The sequence below is a fragment of the Trichosurus vulpecula genome, chromosome 8 (genome assembly GCF_011100635.1).
Source record: "Trichosurus vulpecula isolate mTriVul1 chromosome 8, mTriVul1.pri, whole genome shotgun sequence".
In the NCBI taxonomy this organism is placed as follows: domain Eukaryota; kingdom Metazoa; phylum Chordata; class Mammalia; order Diprotodontia; family Phalangeridae; genus Trichosurus; species Trichosurus vulpecula.
This window is the reverse complement of record NC_050580.1, coordinates 266,196,702-266,220,524: the sequence shown is the minus strand read 5'-3', so window position 1 is coordinate 266,220,524 and position 23,823 is coordinate 266,196,702. Positions and strand designations below refer to the sequence as shown.

At 41.3% G+C, this 23,823-nt stretch overlaps 2 protein-coding genes across 12 annotated transcripts in view; one reads left to right on the top strand and one right to left on the bottom strand.

Moving 5' to 3' along the window:
* Nucleotides 1–2,608, top strand: part of HECTD1 (HECT domain E3 ubiquitin protein ligase 1) — a 104,638-nt gene extending 102,030 nt beyond the window's left edge. For all 4 annotated transcript variants that reach the window (XM_036736766.1, XM_036736765.1, XM_036736763.1 and 1 more), the window contains exons 42-43: nt 1,375–1,519; nt 1,636–2,608. In XM_036736766.1, the coding sequence (XP_036592661.1) occupies nt 1,375–1,519; nt 1,636–1,773 (283 nt within the window). In that variant the 3' untranslated portion in view covers nt 1,774–2,608. The remainder of the gene's footprint in view (nt 1–1,374; nt 1,520–1,635) is intronic.
* Nucleotides 1–23,823, bottom strand: part of AP4S1 (adaptor related protein complex 4 subunit sigma 1) — a 57,578-nt gene that overhangs the window by 999 nt on the left and 32,756 nt on the right. For 3 of the 8 annotated variants that reach the window (XM_036736779.1, XM_036736771.1, XM_036736773.1), the window contains 5 exons: nt 22,500–22,702; nt 19,269–19,355; nt 18,452–18,520; nt 12,425–12,436; nt 5,070–5,769 (listed from right to left, as the gene is read on the bottom strand). In XM_036736779.1, coding sequence (XP_036592674.1) covers nt 5,641–5,769; nt 12,425–12,436; nt 18,452–18,520; nt 19,269–19,355; nt 22,500–22,637 — 435 coding nt within the window. In that variant the 5' untranslated portion in view covers nt 22,638–22,702 and the 3' untranslated portion in view covers nt 5,070–5,640. Of the gene's footprint in view, nt 1–5,069; nt 5,836–8,799; nt 11,843–12,359; nt 12,437–18,451; nt 18,521–19,268; nt 19,356–22,499; nt 22,703–23,823 lie in introns of those variants that run through there. The other 5 variants (XM_036736778.1, XM_036736777.1, XM_036736776.1 and 2 more) reach the window with 5 other exon arrangements.

The following is a 23,823-nucleotide window of genomic DNA, read 5'->3' as shown; positions in this document are numbered from 1 at the left end:
GTTGCTTCCAGGGCACTCTCTCTCCATCTTATCCTCTACCTTTTCCTCCATTTCTGTCATTTGATTTTTAAAGGCTTTTTTAAGATCTTCTGTAAATTCTTTTTGGGCAGGTGACCGTTTGACGTTGCTTTCTGGGGATTTCTTTACTTCAATATTCTCCTCTGAAGATGAACCCCAGTCATCTCTATTCCCATAATAGGTTTCTGTAGTTGGATTCTTTCTCCTTTGCCTGTGCATTTTTTTTTGGTAGTAATAACTTGATTTTTGTAATCACCTCTAGCCCTGGGGTATGGGAACTGGTGCCTCTTGCCCCAGATCTTTAGTTTTCTCCTCTAGCCTGGAACCAAAGCCAAACCTCCTGTAAGTGCCCGCAGCCAGGGGCTTTCTGCCCCACTGCTTCTGCACTCACGGGGCGTGTGCTGGTTCCTTCTCACCCCCACTGCTCTTTACAGCACAGCCGGGTCTGGCATTCCTTGTCAGGAGAGGTTCCCGCCATCTTCCTGGGCTCAAACGCACAACTCCCCTCGCTATCCTGGGGTAAAAAGTTCCCGTGGCTGGGGCCGAGGGGCTTGCCTGCTTGTTGTTAGTGTTTACTCCTCACCGGGGCCAAACCCAGGCTTGGGGTTCTCCTTCAGATCTTCTCAGACTGTCCCTGGAAGATCCCGGTGGTGCCCCTATTCTTTTTTGTGGGGGAGAATCTTGAGAGCTTGGAATTTTCTGACCCCCTCCGCCATCTTCCCAGAAACCTGTCCCCTGTAGCACTTGTAAGTGTCCGAAGTCAGCCTGCGCTGCCCTTTAATGACCGTACGTTGAGCTGGTTCTCACAAGACAGCTCTCAGTTCATCATGTGGTAGGATTTGGAGCTGGAAGGACCTCGGAGGGATAGGTATGTGACTTGCCCAGGCTTGTACACAGTAGCAAGCATCCAAGGCAGCATTTGAACCCAGGGCCTTGGACTCCAGAGCCAGTGCTAATTGAGCCTCTTTATAAGCCTTTATTTAAAAGTTTTGCCCTTTTTTCTTCCCCAGGATCAGCTTGTAGTATCAGTGAAAGTATGTAGTCTGTAGTATAGCGCAGAAGGAAATAGAGAATTTTGTGCTATAGAGGATTTTGGAAGGCTTTCTAGCAAAGTCACCTGAATGTGGGAGAGAGCACTTATTTTCTTGACTTCTCCATTTGTGACTACTTAAATCTGCTTTTTAAAAAGTCATCAGAATTATATTGACTTTTGTAGTCATTTTGAAAATAATCGCAGTTAATACATGATGGTACTTGACCAAAGTCAGCTTGCAGACTGTGATACTGGCTACGTGTACTGACTGTCGTGCATTTAGTTAGTTTCTGTGACTTTAATTTTCTTCTTTTTTGGTCCAGCCCTGGTTTCCTGCGGTTTGTGAGGGTTTTGTGTGGTATGTCATCGGATGAAAGGAAAGCCTTCCTGCAGTTCACGACTGGCTGTTCAACTCTGCCCCCCGGTGGCCTGGCCAACCTTCATCCCCGTCTGACTGTCGTACGCAAGGTACAGACTGTCCTTGGCGGGGCTCCAGATGAAATTTTATCATTGAGTGACTTTGAAAAACTACAAGCAGTTCAGCAGATCCGTCGTGATCGTTGGTTTCCTTTTCATTTTTGTAGGTCGATGCTACGGATGCGAGTTACCCATCGGTGAACACGTGTGTGCATTACCTTAAGTTGCCTGAATATTCCTCTGAGGAGATTATGAGAGAACGCCTGCTAGCTGCTACTATGGAGAAAGGCTTTCATCTCAATTGAACTGTGGAGTGCAGTGAAAGACATCCAAGACTTTCTGATAATCGTGAAGCCTCGTGTTTGTGTGCTGATGACACTTGCCTTGAGGCTTAGAAACTTGTGGAATAAGTTTGTTAGCTGCTAAAGACAAGACGAATCCCTTTTAAATACCCAGCCAGCGGGGAAATAGCACAGAACACTGTGTGATGCTTCAAGGGCTCACGTGACTGGAATGAGGTGGTCCTGTTGGATCGTTCCAAAGAGCAGCTCCTCAGATCTTCAGTGTTCGCTGAAAAATTTCTTACAGTGCATTTGTGTAAAATTTGTCATTTCATGCCCTGTACACTACAGTTGCCATCACTGATCCCTATTTTGCTGGCTTTTAAGCTATTTGGTCAAAAAATCTGCTTCCTTAAAACTTAAGAGAGTTACTGGGCATCTCCAGCTTTTTCTTTCTCATTTGAACGATGCCGCACTACCAGAGTATTCTAGTGTTCTCTCTTTAGTTTGGCATATAATCATGCACAACCTTCTTATTTCTTTGAAGTGGGAGTATATTTTTATTTCCTAATGCCCTGCTATAAAGATCAAATTCTTAAGTGTGTTTGTGCAGCTCAACAATAAAGCTATATTAAAAAAATAAAAATTAAAAAAACACTGGTTCTAGGTGCAAGGCACACTTAAAGCAAGTTTTGCTTTTGGTTGTATTTTCTTTGTATATTATAAACATTTATTTAACTTGTTGCAGTTTGAAGTAAAAAAAAAAATTCCAATGTGTATGCTCAACAATAATCATTAAAATGTTTGCAGCGTACAAATTTGTGTCATGTGACTAATTCGCTGCCACTCATCACTTTGAGCTTGACCAGACTATCTTTTATTCTTACTATCAGATTTCATTTTATGAAATCATGACATGAAAAAATGTATTTTTCTAGAGTAAATTCACCTATTGAAGTTGAAATGTAAAATTTATGTTTCCTGGCTTGTGTTTGTTTCAAACAGTATATTCAGTCTTAGTGTTACATTAGCAAGAAACAACCATGTTACTTGTATTAACTTTTTAAAAACCAAATCTATTACCCTGGTATCTACAGAAACATGTAAGTCTTAAGTTCTTATTGATGCTGAGAAAGCTGCGTCAGAATGAGGAGCTCTCTTCCACTGCAGCTTCCTGGTTTTGAAGGCAGGACTGAAAACCCTTAGTTCGCAGTTTCTAAACTCTTGAGACTATAAGCACCTGCTTGTGCCGTCAGCATTACTAGCCTTGACTTAGCCAAATTGCGCATTTACCCACCCAGCCGGAGCGTTTCCTTCCTGTAGAATCTGAGTGGTCTTATCACAGTCAAAGATTCACACGCTGCAGGAGAAGGTGCGGCTGCGCTATGGAAGGCCACATTTAAAATCGCATTTCACCGCACCGTCACTCTCATAGTTTTCTGTGCGAATTAAGGTCTAAATGAAAACACAACAGCAATACTGAAGTTTACGATCTTTGCTTTAATCCAAAAATACTGGTGGTGGTAACTGTCTTGATAAGGCCATGAGCGCACGACTAAAACTTTGTGCTAAAATACATTTTCTATGTTGTAGTGTGGCCATTATGTAAATCTAAATAATTGTCCACAGTTGTCACTCTCACCGAATCTTTGCAGAGAATCTGGTATAAGGGTATAATTAATTTGGTAACAATCAGCTTGGATTTGACAGGATAGTCAGGAATTATCTGGAGACTTCAGAAATGTTTGGTTTTTTTATGTGCCTTGTTGCTTTGGTGCGTAGTTAATACCTTGTGATACTGTGTCTGTGTGTCCCAAGCAAGCTGCTCGGCCTGAGTTTAATAGGATTTAATTGCTGGAAGGAAACTTGAATTGCGTCGAAACCCCTAATTTTAAAGGTAAGAACGCTAAAGCCCAGAAGTGTCGTGATTTGTCCACGGTCACACAGGCGGTAAGGGGCAGCGCAGCCTGGTTATCTCAGGGTCTTCCTATCCTGTCTTAGAGTGACAGCAGACTTGTTGTTGCCAGAGAACCGAGCAGCCGAGGCTGAGTGTGGAACACGTACCAAGAGGGGCAGAGGTGGTAGTGCCTGATGCTGGACTTTATCATCCATCGACGACTGGAAATTATCGAATACTAGGTGGGGATAGTACTGCCCACTTCTTTAAAAAAGTGTTTTATTGATACACACTACATACACCTCCAATGTCTCCCTTCCCTCATAGAAGCCTCCCTTGTAACAAAGAAGCATATTTAAGCAAAAGAAACACAGCGGCCCTGTCTGAGAGGGATGAAGTGACCCGCCTGAGGTCACACAGGTAGTAAACTTCCTACTTTTTACTCAGTCCACCGCAGCAGTTTTTTTCCTAGACTTACCCATTACTGATTTGTTTGGTTTAGGCCAATGGTCATTTTCAAAAACAAACAAGAAAAAAGTTGAAGAGCCACTCTGGGAAGGAAGATAACTAACAGATGTGAGGCTCCCTAAGTAGGATTTCTTCAGTGATACCTGCCTAGCATTTTTATAAAGTCATTAAGCTCACAAGGTTCTAAAAATCTGTGCCAAGATGTAAGACAGCTGCTATTCTGGTACGACCCAGAAATTAATTTTGTGCATTCATTCCCTCGGTGCCGAGTCTTGGTGTACTAGTTCCAGTAATTCCCTGACATGGGCGACCAATGAAGTGCCCACCAAGTAGGGCAGTGTTTTCTAACTTGTATGTCTCAAAGACCTCATTGCAGCCTGGGCTTCCCCATGGCCCTAGGTCTCTATAATGCTGCTGTCAATGGTCACTTCTACTCACGTATTCTGCGTTCTTCCTTTCGATATATCTTCCAGTTTTCCCAAGATTTGCCTTAGAATGCAGCTTCTGTCCCTCAGTTTTTACAGTTAGATTCTGGCTTTACATATGCACATTTTTAAGTGAGTAAAAATGTTCTAAGTTCGGAGGAACCGAACTAGGACCCAATTAATAATAATTGTGGTATTTGGTGTTTTTTCAAATACTCCGTGAACATGGTCATTTGACTTGGGACAGTGGGGCTGTCACAAAACGGTGGAGGAAGCCCTGCTGCATTCCACAAGGTGGCAGAATGTCTTTATCCTTCACACGGGTTTTCCCCTTCTCCCCATGCACACAAAAACAGACCGATTCTAGTGATGGTGGTTCTTTTGGAGAAGTGGGCTAGGTCAGACAGAAGTAGGGTGGGAGGTCTTTACATCTTTCATGTAAACAGGAGATTAATGTTAAGCAAATTAAATGACAGTGAACATAATGAGGTGTCATCAAGGCAGCCAAAATCTTTGAAGATGCAGTGGAATGGGTAGTTGACAACACTTTATTTTGATTCTAATTATCCATTACTTGATAATGATATTTTAATTGCTATAGAGCCCTGAAAGTTTAATTACAAAAGCTTTTGCAGAATGGCAAATGGAATCAGATTAAATTTTGAAAAGTTTATTTAGAAGATATACTCAAATTTAAAAGAAAATTTATCCAAAAAAGAAAATATCTTAAATAAGAAAACAACACAATCTACATTTCCATCATTTATGTAATTTTTCAAGCCAATTTTCAAACTTCATATCAAGCTTCCCTCCCACCTCATCCTACCACTCCTTGGTTTGTTTTGTTAAATTCAATTGACTGCCCAGATTCTTCATTTAACAAAATGTAAGAAGTGTGAAATATGCTTAGTATTACAGTTGGTAATTTAGTTAATAATTTTCACTGCCTATCACATTTTGAAGATACTATGGGAATCCCCAAATCCCCAAACCCTGCTTTTGGCACTAGCCCCCAGTTCGCCGTTATGCGTGGCCTTGTGGAGTCTCTGGGGGCACAGCTGCAGGGGGGTGTTCTGTGCCGCCAGGACAGGGCTTCTTTATTCAGCTTTCTGCCATTTTGTCCAGAATCAGTAGAGGAGCGAGGATTCTAGCCTTGTTAGTTTCCACAATGCAGCCATTCAGCACCATTTCATCCAAAATCAGGTGCACTTTGTCCAGGTTAAACATTATCTGGGGGAAGGTCAAGTTAAGGATCTTCTGTTGCTTAGAGAGCTTCACTTGAGGAATAATTAAATTCTGGGTTTAGGGACAGAAAAAATTTTCCACGTCCAAACTATCGAAAGCATTGTATTAACATGGCCGCAAACACAATCCTAGAATCGGACTAGACATTTCTAGTAATAGTGAAAAGTTTCCATTTCTCGTGTCTGTATGAAGGGGACGAGTTTGTACAGGAATAACACTAAGAAACTAAATATACTTAAGCTCCATCACGGTTTACAAAGGGAATCTTTGTGCGTCCTCATACAATAAGTGACAGTACCTTTTCTAGGGGATCTGAATTTTTTGATGAGGTGGTAACATACTAAATAGATGAAATCTGCTTTTACTAAAACTGAATTTATCATAAAAAGGTTTAGTCTATCCCGCACAGCAAATGAAATGGTGGTCTTAAAGAGCATAGTTGGATGCACTGCTTCACCTCGGACTGTTCTTATTGTGTATAAAAAGTTATCATGAACTTTACCACATCCTTGCCTTAGCCTCAAAAACTTGCCAGGAAAGAACCTGTTCTTCCTTTTCTAGCTTTTCAGTGAACGCTGGCACACCTGAGCAAAGAGCTAGACCGACACCCTTGGCCTCCCGCCCCATCTCATATTTGTGCATCCGGACTGGTTTTAATCTGCGGTCCCCAAATTTGGGGTTGTTCTCCAGATTGAACTCTTGAGGTTTTTTTCTTCCTCTTTTGGTTCCAATGTCTCCTCTACTTATTCGCAGAAACTACTGGTAAGGCATCCTCAATGTCCTCTTCTGGCTCACTTTTTCACTTCCTTTCTCTAATGAGTAAAAAGGAAAGGCCCCTCTTGGGAAAGAAGAGAAGCCTTCTTTAAGAAAAAGAGAGTAAGTATGGTGGGTGGGAATGTGTTTACCTTATGTGAAGATAAAGCAAGACCTGAACTGAAAAGGATGTAGCGTAACAGCACTAAAAGGTGAAAGGTTAAGAAAAAACCTGAAGAGTCAGGGATCTCCATTTTATTGCCACTGGACTCGAAGGGTAAAATAATTTCACACATTTTTTTGCTCTTTAAAAAAAAAAAAGCTGCTTTAGAATTCCTAATGGAATATAAATATATACACAGAATGAAGGAAGATGAGGAAGATGATCAGAAAACAGCCTAACCAGAAATAGAACAAATGTTCTTTCCTCAGGAGACCTCACAAAACACTTGGAGAGGACTTTGGAAAAGTTTTGAAAAACTGAATAGAAATGTCCACAGGGAAGATTTGGAGGCAGGGTAGGGGAGGACTGAAGGAATCATTTCAACTTTCCTTCATAGCTGAAGCTCTTAGAAGACTTTTCTTCACCAGAAATGTCTCTCATAGGTAGCCATTCAACGTCCTTTTTTCCCAGGAGTCTTCATCCACCTTGATCTCTCTACAGGTCTTGACGCTGTTCGTCACCTCTCTCCCTTGGCAAAAGAGACACCACGCTCTCAAGGGTCTCTTACTTCTCCAGCTCTTCTCTGTCTCTGCTAGCTTACGACTCTCCTCTTAATTTCTTAAGTCGATTTCAATCTCTCAGAGTTCTGTCTCTGGTCCCCTACTAGGCTCTTTGTCGTGGGAATCTCATTAGCTCCTTTGACTACAGTGATCATAGTTCTAGGTGGGACCTGGGAGGCCATCTAGTTCACCCCGCTCACTTTAGAGAGAGGAACCTGAGACCAAGAGAGGCTGTGACTCTCTCAAAGTCACATAGGTCATAAGCTTCCAGCGGGGGATTTGAACTCGGGTCATCTGTCTGCAGAGCACGCCAGGTGTTTTTCCCACTATTACCATATGGCCTTCCTCTTTAAGGAGAGACGTCTATGTCTCTAGAAGAGAATTCTTATCTCTAGGTACCTACATGACATTTTTCCAGTATGTCCCAACATTCCTGAAACCAAGCTTTGTCATCTCGCCCTCAAACCTTTCTGATTTCACAATTTCTCTCAATGACGTTACTGTTCCTTGGCCCAGCCTCCTGTGGCTCCTTTACCCCATGTCCTATGGAACTGACCTCCACAGTCTTTCTTACATCTGTCCCCTCTTTTGTGTTTCCACTGCGACAAACCATGCACAGATCTTCATTACTATTCACCTACACACCTAACACAGCTTCCTGAGAAGTCTTCTCCCTTCTCCTCTCCTCCCTCATGAAGCCATCTTTCACCCCGACGCATCCTCCTTAAACATACATAGATTCAATCATGCCGCTCTGATCGAGGTTCCTTACTGGTTCTGTTGTCTGCCGTATGAAGGTCAAACTCTTTACTGTTGTTTGGTCGTCTCAGTCGTGTTTGACTCTTCGTGACCCCATTTGGGGTTTTCTTGGCATAGATACTGGAGTGGTTTGCCATGTCCTTCTCCAGCTCATTTTACAGATAAAGAACTGGGTTAAGTGACTTGCCCAGGGTCACACAGCTAGTAAGTGTCTGAGACCAGATTCAAATTCAGAAAGGTGAGTCCTCCTGATTTTAGGCCTGGCACTCTATCCACCGCACCACCTAGGTGCCCCAAATGTAGTGGAGTCATGTACAAATAAGACTGGAAAGATAAGGTAGCAACAGTTACAAAGCACCTGATTTTCCATGTACCTCAGTTTCCTCATGCATAAAATGAGCTGGGGAAGGAACTGGCAAACCACTCCCAATATCGGGGCTAAGAAAACCCCAAATGGGGTCATGAAGAGTCAGACGTGACTGAACAACTACGACACGTGGTCCGTGCTCTAGCCAAACTGGACTCCGTGGCACTCCTAGTGGCTCCCCTACATTTTCCTGCTTCTGCCCTTGTTTACCATTCACAGGAGAAGGAAATGGCAAACCACTCCAGCGACCTTTGCCAAGAAATGCCCATGGACTGCGCTGATGCGCTATGGTCCATGGGGTCACAGAGTCGGACATGACTGAATAGCAAATGCCTGGAATCCCTTCCCTCCCACCCACTTGCAGCCATCTGAATTCCTGTAAGGCCCAAATCGGAAGCTATAGCTTTTCCAGGAGATCCTAACATCCAGCTGACAATGGCCTTCCCTCCCTGCCCCAGTGCTTGGATCTCACATAGCCCTTTGTGTCTCTGTGGTGCATTTAATTACCATGTATTCTTTTTATAAGTTTGTGGATGTGCCACAGATTCAACTAGATTCCTAAGGAGAGGGGTCATTTCATAGTGAAATTTATTATCTCCTTCAGTATTTACTCCAGTGGTCTCCTTATAAGAAAGGGCTACTCGCCAAATGAGATGTTAGAATCCAGCAGGTTAGACCAGGATGTGTTTTAATAAGTTATTAAACTTCATTCAAATAATCTTCTATCAGAATAAACTATTCTTTGGGGACCCATAGGAAACATCCTTATGTGACCCAGAAAAGAAACACTGCTCCAAGATGGCATATTAATAATGCTTTCCATTTATACAGATCATCACCAGGTAATTGTCAAACTGGAACTGGATTAGAATCTCAGTCCCCTGACTCAGCCTCGCCCACCAGGCCACTCTTGCCAGGACACAGAAGCCTGAAAAGGTTTTGACAAAGAGAGGCAAAAATGGACAGCATAAAAAGTTACATGAAAACAGACCTCGGGACAATGATCCTGCTCCGTTTAGTAAACAACTTTGAAAGGTCAACAGCTGCTTCAGTCGGCACCTCTACAAGGTTTTGCTCATCTCCGGTGGCTTTTGGAGAGACAAAAGAATATCTTGGGGTGAGTTTAAGGACCAAACTGATCTGGGGAGTGTTCTATTTAGCCCAAGAAGTTGATCTGCGCTTCAGATGGACCTTCTGGCCACTGGCCAGTTTTTTTTAACAGATGAGATTTGTTGTCATGCTAGACACTGGCATCACCCCGTGGCGGGGAGGGCCACAGTCCTCAGGCAACCATCATTTCCCAACATCCTGGAAATTCAAGATTCAAGTCACCTCAGGAATGAGGCAATTCTGAACTGATGACTGTAGGCACAGGAATGGCAGCCTATCTGCTTTGGCGTTGGCTCAAAAAACGTTCAGATCCCTGGCAACCAACTAAAGCTCTAAAGGAGGGTTGATCAAATCTATCTTTTGCTTTCAATTCTGAGGACCTAGATTTCTGTGATTGAGGCAAAGGCCTGAAGGCTAATGTTTCTTCTAGTACCTAGATGCATGTAGCGCTCTGAAAAACACCCTGGGTGTTCATTTATTTAGAACTTCTAGGGCTGTTGGTTGGTCCTGTTTCTAAGGGACTAACAATAATAGAGTTGCCCAGAGTTCCAGGACAGAGGCTATAGGCCAGGTGAGTAAGGGTTAAGTGGGTATCCCATGGGCCCATGACAACCAAAACAGGGAAAGAGACGATTGTTTTCTGCCCTGAACTTGAGTGAGAAGCTAAGAAGTGAACAGGAGACACACGATGTGTTTTGTTTCCTTTCTGTTTGCAAAGGACTGAGGATTGATGACATTCTGATGGGCAAATATTCATAAAGTCCTTCCATAGAGATCATAATCCCTCCACAGTTTATGAACTCTTAGGACCCAAATTGAATCATCTGGTGATGAGGGTCTCTCCAATTAGCTGCACTGTTCCTTAGACAACTGATAGAAATATGGCACTGGGCCAAAGGCAAAGCTTTCCAGAGCCAGTGGTCCACTGATAGAACCTCTGAGAACCCCAAATCATCTTCATACCATGATGGAGCACTGGAATGAAACTTTAGTGGAGGAGGCATCTGTCAGTCCAGAAACATTTATTAAGTGCTACATGCCAAATACTGTGCTAGGCAGTGGTGATACTAAGGCAACAGGGAAGCCCTAAAGGAGCTTTTTATCTGTCTACACATACCACATGCAATATAAACATCGGTCCATATAAAACAAATACAACAAAAGTTGGGTGTGGAGGTCCTAGCACCCAGGGAAACGAAAAGGTTCTCACGGAAGAAGGGATGGCGTATGAGCTAACCTTAAAGAAACTAAGAAGGCTGAGAGGCAGCAGGGAGAAGGGAGTGTGTTCTGGATATGGGGGACAGCCTGTGGAAAGGCTGAGACTGGACTAGAGATGGGATGCCATGTATAAGAAGGGAAAAGAAAGCCAGTTTGGCTTGACAAAAAAGCACATGAATGTAGTGGTGTCTAAGGCTGGAAAGGCAGCCAGGAGCCAGGCTGGGAAGAGTTTCAGATGCCCAGCAGAAGACTCTGTATCTGATCCTATGGTAATAGGGAGCCATTAAAGTTCTTTGAGCAGCAGAGTAATGTTCAGACCTACGCTTCAGGAACATCACTTAGGCATGATAAAAACTGCTTAAATGTTATTCAAAAAGCTGAGACATTTTGTGAAAAGCGCATGGAAAGGTCCTGAGAAGGGGAAGTAGTTATAGACATCTTAATGAGGATATCTCACAAACTCAGGGTAAAAATGGACTCCTCCCTTTCCAGTATCTCACACCGGTGGTTAGACTCTGTTCAAACACTTTTGGTGACAGGGCACTCATTGCTTCCAGAAGGAGCCCATTTCATGTCAGAATAGCTCAAAAACTGGTAAGGAGATTCCCCTGGATGGAGCTGAAACTGGCCTCCTTGTAACATTCACGACTTGGGATGAGTTCTACTCCAAACTGCCAGCCAGAGTTAGTCCAACATCACAGCCTTTCGGATCCTTGAAAACACACCCCAAATTGCTACCACATTACTGTCATTACTCAAATATAAGTTAGGTACTTACAAGGGCGAGATTGGTTTTCAAAGCGGCCTCTTATTTTACCTCCCAGTGATAAATAGAATTTTTTAAAGTAAAAAATTAACTCGAAAATCAACTTGCTTCCACGGCATCCAAACAAAGCCTGTTTCTAGGCTCCTGCCAAATATCAATGTGCCTGAAAGATTTCTGTGCAAATAATAGTTCTTTTTAGGACTCTTTGCAGCTTTGATTTAAAAAGGGAGATCAAGGAAAGAAAAGAAGAAGAGGCAGTTGTCTCCGGCTGCTGTCAAAAGGGAATGATGACGAGGACAGTCTTTTCAACCTTCTATCTTGTCTGGACTCATCATTAGTGATGATCTTGGTCTTACTAAACCCTGTATTGGGGATCGAATGAAATACTAAATGTAAAGTGTTTTGCAAACCTTAAAGCACCAGGTAAATGTGGGCTGTTGTTATCAGTTTTATATTTGGGAATCCCTATAAATCCAGTTGCTCCAAGAGAACTGGATACGTCCCCTAAATTTTACCCAGAGCCCGAGTCAATTCAGGGATTCTTGTCCCTTTTTTGTGCTTTGGACCCCTTTGGCAATCTGTGAAACATGTGGACCCCTTCTCAGAATAAGATTTTTAAGTTCATAAAATAAAATACATAGAATTGTATATTGTGCAGAGGAAAAAAATAATACTAGAATAAGGTTATTAAGATATTTTAAAAGTTCATCGACACCACATAAAAACCCCTATTATAGCTTATTAGATGTTAAATCAATAAATAATAGTAATAAACAAATGAATACTCTGTCTAGGAATCAAGCCAGTAATACTTTTTTCTTTATGAGAGAGAGGCTTCTGTCCATCTCTGAGAATATGGATCTGACAAGTAACACTTACCTGCTCAGACAGTTGATGCTTTGCATGGTAGAGTGCAAACAGGCACATAGAATTGAAAAGGATACATCTAATTCACTCTGAAAAAGATTAAAAAAAATAAAGGAGAAGCTAGGACAGAGAATAGTATTGCTCCATATGGATACTGACCAAGAAGGGCTTCTGCGTACAGAACGCTATTCTAATTTAGAAAAGAGAAGGCCGAGGAGTCCTGACTTTGGGGCCAGCCTGAGGAATTCTAAGACAGAACAAGTCATCTTATGGATCGGGAGAAAGTTATATCATATTCAAAAGGAATTTGGCTGAGTCCCGGCATACCCCAGAGAAATGATGTTTCCTTAACACCAAGTATCTTGCCTGGTGAAAGCTGGCTGAGGTTTATCTTAATGTTCTGAAATCTTGATTCTGAGCATGAAACTGATCTCTGGATTAAAGAGCTGGAAATTCAGCAAGCTCAAAAATAGGCTTAGCAAGAAGGTTCAAAACTCCTAAATCTAAAAATAAATGTCTGATGACAAGACATCCTGCTTGAGTGGGACAGATGTTATTTTCTTTCCCACAGTATTTTTTGCTCTTCTCCTCTTTCTGTTACTGTCATCCCAGGTGGGGCATACATTGGGATTATACAAGTATTGTTCACTCACTCTTTAGGGCTAGATCTCTGTTCTTTACTTTTAGGGTTTATGTGGTCATCGTATCTCTTCGTGGAATTATAGCCCTAATTCAACAACCTGTTACTTTACTCTCTCTGTCACAGAATAATAAAAAATAAACAAGGAAACAAAGAAATAGACTGAAGGCAGGATATTGCTCATTTCTCCTTTGGATTCCTCCAAATCTGCAGCTCTGCTGTTTTAGGTAAGGTTCCTTCTTTGTGAGACAAAACCTTTATGTTGTTACAAAACGTCAGCTCCGCGCTCAACAAGCTTCATTTTCATTTAGAATCACATGTAAATAAGTTCGGTCCCCTGAATTACATTTGATATGGTCAAATGCCAGAGTCCTGGGTAGGCAACACCAGATGGATTTTGGATGTCATCTTTAGGATCTCCTAGACGAACCTGCTGTTCCCTAGAGGCCCTGCTCTTGGGGGCTCACCATATTTGTGCCTGATTTGGTACAGACACTCGATTGGCATAACACAGGGCAACTCAGAAATCCCAAGCTTAGCTTCTCCAGGAGAAGGGGTTACAGGTATGTGTGCCAGATTTGCTTTTACCTTTCAAGAGAACTGTTATCAATCTTTCTTATGTGAGGCTAATAAAATAATTGACTGCCAGAGTTGGAAGGGATTCTCAGTCTTAATAGAAATCATGAATGCCATCTACAACTGGATATTCGGCATCTGCTTGAAGATCCCCAGTGATGGAAATTCACAATCCTTTATGGCAAGTCATTCAATTTTCAGCCCTTTGTAGTTATTAAGAAATGTTTTCATAGACTGAGCCCCAATCTGCTTCCCTGTCATTTCCAATGAGCAGTCTTGGTTCTGCCCTCTGGAATAGGAACAAGGCTAATCCCTCGTCCTCATAACAATCCTTCGTATATTTAAAGAGAGCTATCGTATTCTTCCCAAATATTTCCTTCTCCTCTGCTTCCTAAGTCCATTCTACCTTAGGTCAGCTCTGATCATTAGGAATTTTTTCTTTGCCAGGTTTAAATCTGCCTCTTTGGAATGCCCACTCATGTGCTGTCTCTAGTTCCACCCACTGAGGGCAAGCATTTAATCTCTTTCATGAGAGACAGTACTTCACATACTTGAAGACGCCATCATGTCCCTCCCTCCTAAATCATATCTTCTGTAAACATATCCCCACTTCTTCCGGCTCATTCTCATAAGGCACAATGTTGAGGTCCTTTGGCTGAGTCTGGATTCTTTCCAGCAAATCAACGTCCTCCATGGAATGTGGTACTCAAGACTGAACAGAGTTCTCCACACGTTGTCCAACCGGGGCAGATACAAAAAGTGTCTCCTCCCTTGTCCTGGATGTTATGTCTAATCGTCCTAAGTTTGCCTTGTCGTTTTTGGTTGCTCTATCCCACTGTCCACAGGATGACAGGATTATAGATATAGAAAACTGGACAGAGCCTCAGAGGCTGACTGATACCAGAGAAGTTTAGTGACTTGCTCAAGGTCACAAAGGTCATTCTAAACATTTTAATGAAAAAACAACAAACCACAGAAATTTTTCTCCTGCTCTTACCCCCCTACTCTCTATTGGGGAAAAGCAAAACAATTCCTCACACTGGTTATGTTAAAAAATGTGTCTCATGCTGTACCTTGGATGGTCTGCCAGAAAGACACACAGAAGGGACAGAGTCAAGATTTGAACCCAAGTCCTCTGACTCCAAATCCAGTGCTTTTTCTATTACCATGCTCTCCCTCCCTCAGTATTTTAAATCACATTGAGCCTGTAGTCCACTAAAATACCCAGGGTTTTTTTTTTTTAGGTGAAGTGTTGCTTAGTCATCCCCTTTCCCTCCCCTCCCATTTTGTATTTGTGGTGCTGAATTTTTGGAACTCACATGTAAGACTTCACATTTATCTCTTAGATTCCATCATATAAGTATTGGCCCAACATTCTAGCCTATTGAAATACTGTTGACTTCTGATCCTGTCATCCAGTGGGTTAGCTATTCTTCTAAGATCTATGTAATTTTCAGATTTCATAAGAATGTCATCCAAGGTACTGATTTAAAAAATTAAACTGCAAAAGGTGAAGCAGAGATCACTAATGTACTCTACTAAGGAACTCCTTTCCAAGTTAATACTGAATGATTAATGATTTACTTTTGGCATCCAGTAATTCAACTAGTCCTGAATTCACTTAATGATCTGGCCCGCAATACCTTTATCTTGCCCACAAAAATAGCATAAGAGGTACTGTCAAAAATGCATTGCTAAAATCCAGGCAGAGACTTTACACCTATCAGATTGGCTAATGTGACAGAAAAGGAACATGATAAATGTTGGAGAAGATGTGGGAAAACTGGAACACTGATGCATTGTTGGTAGAGTTGTGAACTGATCCAAACATTCTGGAGAACAATTTGGAACTATGCCCAAAGGGCTATAAAAATGTGCATATCCTTTGACCCAGCAATACCACTTCTAGGGCTGTATTCCAAAGAGATCACAAAAATGGGGAAAGGACCCAAACGTACAAAAATATTTATAGTGGCTCTTTTTGTGGTGGCAAAGAATTGGAAATTGAGGGGGTACCCATCAATTGGGGAATGGCTGAACAAGTTGTGGTATGTGAATGTAATGGAATACTATTGTGCTGTAAGAAATGATGAGCAGGCAGATTTCAGAAAAACCTGGAAAGACTTATATGAACTGATTCAGAGTGAAGCGAGCAGAACCAGAGGAACTCTATACATAGTAACAGCAACACTGTGCAATGATGAACTTTAAAAGACTTAGCTCTTCTCAGCAATGCGAGGATCTAAGACAACTCCAAAAAGATTCATGATGGAAATGCCATCCACATCCAGAGAAAGAACTATGGAGGTTTGAATGCAGATGGAAGCAGACTATTTTCACTTTTTTGTTTCTTCTTTCTCCTGGTTTTTCCCTTTTGTTCTGATTCTTCTTTTACAACATGACTAATGTGGAAATATGCTTAATATGAGGTACATGTAGAACCTGTATCGGATTGCTTGCTGTCTTGGGGAGGGTGGAGGATAAGGAGGGAGGGAGAAAAATATTTGGAGCTCAAAATCTTATAAAAGTGAATACTGAAAACTATCTTTACATGTAATTGGAAAAAAATAAAATACTATTAACAACTACAACAATGATGGAATCCAGGTTATGATACCTGCAGTACTCCCCCGAACTCCCAGCCCAGTAACCCTGTTAAAAAAAGGAAACGAGGCAATACGGTAAGACCTGCTCTTGATGAAGCTTCCTGGGCTCTTTACTTCCTTTTCTAGATGTTCGTTAATTACGCCTCTAACAACATATTCTAGAATTTTGCCAGGAATTAAAGGCAAGCTCCTTGGCCTCTAGTCTGCAGAATCTATCTTGGTTTCCAAGGAGTCGGTTCTGTTCTGTCCTTTCCTATCCAAAGGACATTCTTTGTGGCAGAGAAAAAAAGCAAAATGCCTCCTGTCTCTCTGTCCCATCTACCTCAAGCAGCAGTCCTATCTCTCCTTTGATCTTCTTTGCCCTAATATAATGAAGAGGAAAAAAAAGACTTTGCTGTCTTTAACTGCCTCATTTCTTGAGTTTAGCATTTCTGAGACTATTTTTTAAAATTAAATTTTATTTTTTTCAAATGCAAATTTTTCTTCCTCCCTGCCCCTCTGCGCCCCCAGCCTCTCCCTTGCTGAGGATACAATAAAAACATAGTCTCTGTTACAAACATGTATTGTCAAAATCAAAATAAATTTCCTCATTGGCCAGGTCCAAAATTGTTTAAAAATGTGTCAATCTGTACTCTGAGTCTATCACCCCTCTATCAGGAGGTGAGTACCATGTTTCATCATGAATCTTCAGGAACTGTGGTTGGTTATCGTGTTAAACAGTGTTCCTAAGTCTTTCAAAACTGTTTGTCTTTACATTATTGTTATCATATTAATTGTTCTCTGCATCAGTTCACACAAGTCTTCTCAGGTTTCTCTGAAACCATCCCTTTCATTTCTTACAGCACAATAGTATTTCTAAAACTATTCTAATTGGGACCATAACACATTTTTGTACTTATTCTGTTATCCTTTTGTAGAAGCTTTTTAAAAATTTAAGTTGGTCAGTGAGATTCCTGTGGACCCACATTACTTTATGGATGATACCCTAATTTCCTCACCAGAACTGTTCCTATGTTTTCAGAAATCTCATTCTTGAGTTTTTCCAAATGTCCTTGGAGGACTGCTGCTCTAGAACTTTCATCCATTGGATCCAATCTGTTCTTCCTCTGAACCTTCCGAAATGTGCTCTCCAAAAGTCTAGGATGCATTTCATACTATACCTAGCTTTTTGTTCATAATGGAGTTTTCACTTTCCAAGGTTTCCATCACTTCTGTCCTAGTAATCAGTTTTCCCCTATTGAGAATTAGGTCCAGAATAGAATTTCCCTTTTTATTCCTTTACTAGTTGAAGAATGAATTTATGGTTGAGGCAAATCAAGAAATTACTATCTTCTCTGTTTTTGGCAAAGGCTCTAGCCAAAGCCTGGGTAACAAAAGTCCCCCAGGCTCATGATGTGTTCCAAACGCCTCATCTATTTCCTCTTTGCATCCAGGTGCTTTGTACATTCTGTAGTGCAGTCCAAGGATAGCGTCACTACTTTTCCTGTCTCTGTTGATCTTTATCCAAATGTTCCAACCATGCCTCCACCTCTGCTTCCTAAATTTCCACACCTAAGTATTTTCCTATGGTGTTGCTCAGCTCCACTACCTTTTACCTATTTGTTTCACTTTGAATAAATTATATCCTTCCAGAATCAGGCATCGTACTCTTATTCTTATGAACTCAGCTGTCTCCTATAGGGAATTTATTTTGGCTCTCAAACTATGGGTTTGTATAGAGAAAGTCCTTAAAGGGTAAAAGGCTTTTAGATTGTAAGGGTAATGCAGCTTTTAAATCTTAAAGGTAATGTGGCAAAGGTGAACGATATATTATTCTTATTATACAGAAGAGTCATTTTAAATTAAAGTATGGTAAGTTTCAAGCCTTTTCATTAGCGTTCTGTGATATACTATATGGATAATATGGTGGACAGTCTGTGGAGAGAATACAGGACATTATTAAATTAATGAAGAATCTCCTTTGAACATATTTCCAAATGCTCCTTGTCATGTTTACCTATAACTCTGATGATCACAGGACTTCATTGAGAAGAGTGGTCCTGTTTTTAAAGTGCTCCGAAAAGAAGAGGATATCAGTTTCTTAGACATATTCTGTGAGAAAGACCTCAGCCAACATAGGTTTCCTTGGGTGAGCGATGATAAAGAAGAAAAACTGGGAACCTTTTCATTATTAAACTGCTGAACTGCTATATGTACAACTAATTCAAAACTCGAAAGGACCAAGGCCTTTTCTGGACAACTGGGCAGATGAAGGAAACTACTTCTTTTGCTACGACACTTACCACTCGGCTGAAATACATGTCCAAAACTTCCACAAAATTATGGATGAATTCATATACAGCCATTTCATTCTGAAATAAAAAAGAAAGCTGATGGATGAATTTGAATATAGAATGAAACACAGAGTCAACTCCCAGAGAAGGGGTGTCTGTGTGGGTGTATGTGAGCGTGTGTGTGTGGGGGGGGGGGGAGGCTCTGACTTCTGAAGAAAATGATAAATACAGGAAAGGAGGAAACTCCTTCTAAAGCCATTTCTTCTCAGCTCCTAATGGCCTAACAGGATCAATAAGCAGTACCCCAACTTTAGCACATGAGAGTGAGGAGTGCTGAGCTCACTTTGACCTCTTTGTTTTTGGTGCTTCAGATAACTCACCTGGGGGATAATCCATTATCACCTGTAAGCCAGCCCTCACAGCTGCAGCAAACTGACGGACACTAAGACTTTCTTGGATGCCTGCTCTCTCCCTCTCCTGACCCTATCTTGAACCCAAAATCAGGGAGGGGGATTGATGCCGAGCAGGGTACAAAAGTCAGGACAAGACAGGAATGTAGCTCTGCTGCCTTGAGCGTGCTTAGTTGCTTAAGGCTTTGCCACACGTCTAGGCTTGAAGAGAACACTGTTAGCTGCCCATCACCTAATGCAGATGATATTTCAGTTCTCTTCCTCCACATACCTTTTGTTCTCTAGCACAAATTGAGTCTTCAAATAGTCGTGAGAAACTTCAGTGGAAATGAGGAAAGAGAAATGCCAGTTTAGCAAAAACAGACTCAATTCTCCCAATTCTCCTGCATTTTTCACAGGCCTTTCTATTTTCTTACCTCAGTTTCATTGATCCCAACCACGATGAAGAGAGCTGCATACTGCCGGTATATAAGTTTAAAATCCTTATACTCGATAAAAGAGCACTAGACAGAAACACATTTAAATATCAGATCCTAAGTTAAGGAGATTTCTTAACAAGAATGTGCCTATTTCCCACTTAATGTGTGAGTGTCTGTCAATACACTCCCAGAAATACAGAACATACCAAAGATGAGCCAGCCTTTGTTTCCCCCTTCTCTCTGCAACCTTCTAGGGACACTTTCCAGGGGGAGGTGAATTTGTGGTCTACAGTAAAGAAAAGTGAGCCTATCTACACAGGGACTCATCTATAGAGGCTTTTTCCCCTTTATTCCTTAGCTTGCCTCCATGGAGAACACAGAAGATATATGTGATGAATATTCTGTACATGGGCCACAGCTTTGCTCATGCTGATTCCAATATGAAAATATCTAACCTATCAAGGAAGGGAAAATTTTTTATTGTTTATGTTTACCCCAAGTCTCATGGAAAAGAACTAAGGCCTCAAAGTTTCAGAAAGTGCTTGCAGGTCCTCAAAGATCTCCATATGTGAAATGTAAACGTCAAGTAGAAATCTTGATTTTTTTCCAGGTAGGTAAAAGAGACAGGTATTTCTCCCTTCTATAAATTATTTAAAGATGGCTTTTGTGGGCAGATGCTGAACAAAATCTCCTACTGTAAACATAGCTTCATATGAATAAATAACTACTCTCCCATCACTATCATATGAAAAAATACCTCTCCTTTTCTTTGCTTCTACTACTAAAGCCGTTGTAAGGAAGACAAGCAGGAGAAGCTACAATGGCAGCTACCCAAGGGAGAGGCAGCTGTAAGGATCCCAGTACTCTTCCTTTGGACTTAGGGTCTGTCTGCCCAAATTCTGGCTTTTAGTAGTCAGATGATGGGTTACTCTCAAGGGGCTGGATGCACCTGTGGAAATTCTGCAATCAGAGATTCATCTGAATATTTTTGAGTTGGCGGATGGAATGGACATTTGCTCCTGGCTTTCTGAATCAGATAAAGGGTGATATGCACAGTTCTCTGACTGTGGAGCCAGTAGTATCTCTACGCACAGCTGGGTTCTTCAAATAAAGACAACTCACTCACATCTTTCTGAAACCCCTAAGGAGTTACTGGTATAAAAAGCATCAGAGAACCTCAGCAGATAGAACAGAGGTCACCTCAGAAACTGTACACTCCTGGTACTCACTTATGCCAAAAAACTCACCAGGTTTCCAAGATGCAAGGCGACTTCTAAAATAATTTTGAAAGCTTCAAAAACTGCAAAGCCATACGTTGACATTCCAGAGCTCGCATTCTAAAGGCCAGTTTGAAAATAATGCACAATTTGCTGAGGGCTGGTTCTCTGCAGGGAGTTTAACTATGACTAGTTTGTTATGTTCAGTTATATTTCTATGGCTCTTAACATAGCCCTTGAACAATTAACCCTGTTTTCTTCTGACTAGGTAAGTCACAGTAGTAACCTGGAGAGGATTTCTGATATGTTAGGGCTGGAAAATAAACTTAGACGCCAAGAAAGGGAGATAGTTTCAATATATGAGTTGTGAATACTTACATATTTTTTATGTTCATCCCAGTACTAGCTCACATTCTCAGTCTATACTTGCTAAAGAATAAAATGGGGAACTATGGCGTTGGCAGATATAATCTAAAGAGGCTTCCTATTTTAGCCTCAATTTTCCAGATATTTCAGGAAAGAAAAAGGAGGTGGGAGCCTGACTGTATCAGAGAATTGTCTAAATTCTTCATATCACTTTACTTGGCACATATAGGTAGAGAGTTAGGTATGAGTTTGATTTTTTTTAATGTGACATCACGGTCTAGTGGAGAGCGTTGAATTTAGAACAAGAAGATGAGAATCTTAATCCCAGATCCGCTATTCAATTCCTACCTGAGTGACCTTTAGCAAGTCCCTTAACTGCTCTGGGCTTCAGTTTCACCATTGTTAAAATGAAAGAGTAAGGGCTAGAAAACCTCCAAGGTCCCTTCTGGATCAAAGCTACTAACCTATGAACACTGACTACTGAAGGATTGGTACATTTATCTACTCATGAGTTTTTTTCTCCCTTTTCTTCACTTAGAAATAAAAGAAACCCCAAGTTCGAATGAGTGTTTTGGCAGTAGTAGATGTTACATGAAATCTTCTAGCTTCGCTGTAATTTTAGAGGCCTGTTTACGATAAAGGTGGGCAAATAGCAATGAAAATATAAACCAAGAGAGAATGTGGTATAACAGGCACAAAATGGGCCAAAGAGATTTCACTTCCATTCTAGTCATTTCAAAACTGATTCTTGGCTTCATAAAAAACTATATGCTCAGGGGACTACTAAGACTCATAAGGAATGATTTCTGTATTAATCCAAAAAAGGGTAATAATCCATTAACATTCTGGGGTAGGAGGAAGGCATTTGAGTTGCCACTTCCAGTGAGTGCATTGTTTTCTGTATATGGACGATGCAAAGAGTTGGTAGTGTTCTTTGTCCCTAAGGAAAGAAAAAGGAGCTATGTTTGGGGCCCAAACAATTTCTGGTAGTTGGTATTTTTTTTGCCGGGGGGGCGGGGTGGCAGAGGGAGAAGCCGTATGTACTGAAAAGAAAAAAAGACAGCTTAAAGAAAATGATGTTCTTTAAAATCCCATAATAATATGACTGCCAAGGTGTATTGTTAATGTATTTTTGCTTAATGGGAAGATCTTTCCCATCCGTTAATAGGCCCATGTGACTTGTTTAAGTCACATGGAAGTCTAAGTCACATAAGCCTGGGTCACGAGGGTTATGATGCCCTCTGACCCCGAAGAAGTGTATATATACTCTGAGGTTAGCATTTTGCTTTGGGGCTCACTCATTAGAAGAGTGTTCCTATGATGTGGCCAGATGAGACTGGGTAGCCGTTAAGGAGCCCCCCCGGCTTTGAAAACCCAGATACTGGTGCTTCTCTCTCTGGTAACTATGTATGTATTGCTAAAGACAGACAGTTGGAAGCCCTGTCTGTTGATTTCTGCTGTTTGTATCTTCTATGTTTGATTAAAGTGAGATTGTTGACCCCTTTAAAGTTGCTTTCCTTTAGAAAAGCAGATCAAGGAACCTGTGCTAGCAGCCCTCCTCTGTGCTGGTGTTATTGGTCTTACACCCCCACTGTTGTTACACAAGGCTGCCTTGCTGAGATAGAAGAGAATCACAGAAACTTACTTGTTCCTTGGAGCGTGATAAGCATGTTTTGATGACGTCTGCTTCCAGAATGGTTCTCTTATTGATTTCCACATGTTCATAGTATCTAGAAAGCCTGGTCTGTCCTTGCTTATTCACCATGAGGAAAAATTTTATCATTTTTCCTGGGTAGGATTTTATGTTGATATAGTACAGAAATGTCAGCTGTAACTGGAACAGTCCACCTGAAAGGAAAAAGACAGTATTAAAGCTAATCCAATTGTATAGACATTTACTAAGTGCCTACTATATGCAAGGCATTCTGATAGGTGTGAGGTATGCAAAAACAAATTCTTAAAAAGACCAAATTTCCCAAATACTTCCATTATACTTTCTAATTATTTGAGGTGAATAAGTTCAATTGAGTTCAGTTCAGTCATTTTCAGTTTTTGTCTGACATCATGACCCCATTTGGAGTTTTCTTGGCAAAGACATTGGTTTGCCATTTCCTTCTCTACAGCTCATGTTACATTTGAGGAACTGAGGACAACAGGGTTAAGTGACTTGCCCAAGGTCACACAGCTAATAAGTGTCTGAGGCCAGATTTGAACTCAGAAAGATGAGTTTTCCTGACTTGAGGCCTGTCTTTCTATCCATTGTACCACCTATGGCCCCGAGATAAATAAAATACTCTCTAAATAAAATCTTTATTCCTTGAGATATGTGAACTTTTTTCCCCAGAAAGAGCACCATATGACTTAATAAAAAAAATTTATACTAGGTATTAACTGCCTATGGAAGTTCTCCTTAGATGTCTCCTTAGAATGCTCAAATGACCCCAAAGGCTATGTCAGCAAAATTTAAGTGCCAGGAAATTTTGTCAAGTTGGAAATGCTTCAAGTATGGTCTCCATGACAGACTGTATTTGCGGTCTGAGGGCCAGTCTGTATAATTACAGAGAAGGTCCTCACTAATAGGTTGGCTACAAGGTGATGAATCATTTGGTCAAAGTACCCTTAAAACAAAGAAAACTGTTTAAAAAGGCCCAGTTGTCTGTGGTCTTCTACTCTTTCAGTGTCTGTGGTTGAAGAGAAAGACATTGGGCAGAAGGTTGAATGTACTACCTATGTGCATATCTATCATACATACATAGGAAATGCTGGTTATTAAAGTGTGAGTTCCTTGTTCAAGCCCCATCAAGCTAACAAACCCCTCCGGATGGTTGGGCCAAACCACCACCATCACTTAGATCAGGATGCAGTCCAGACTCTACACCTGAAAGCTAGGAGAAGGGCAGCCCCCCAGGCCAACAGCTCTGCTCCCAAGCTTGTTCTCACCGCCATTATCTGTGGTAGCATTTCCTACA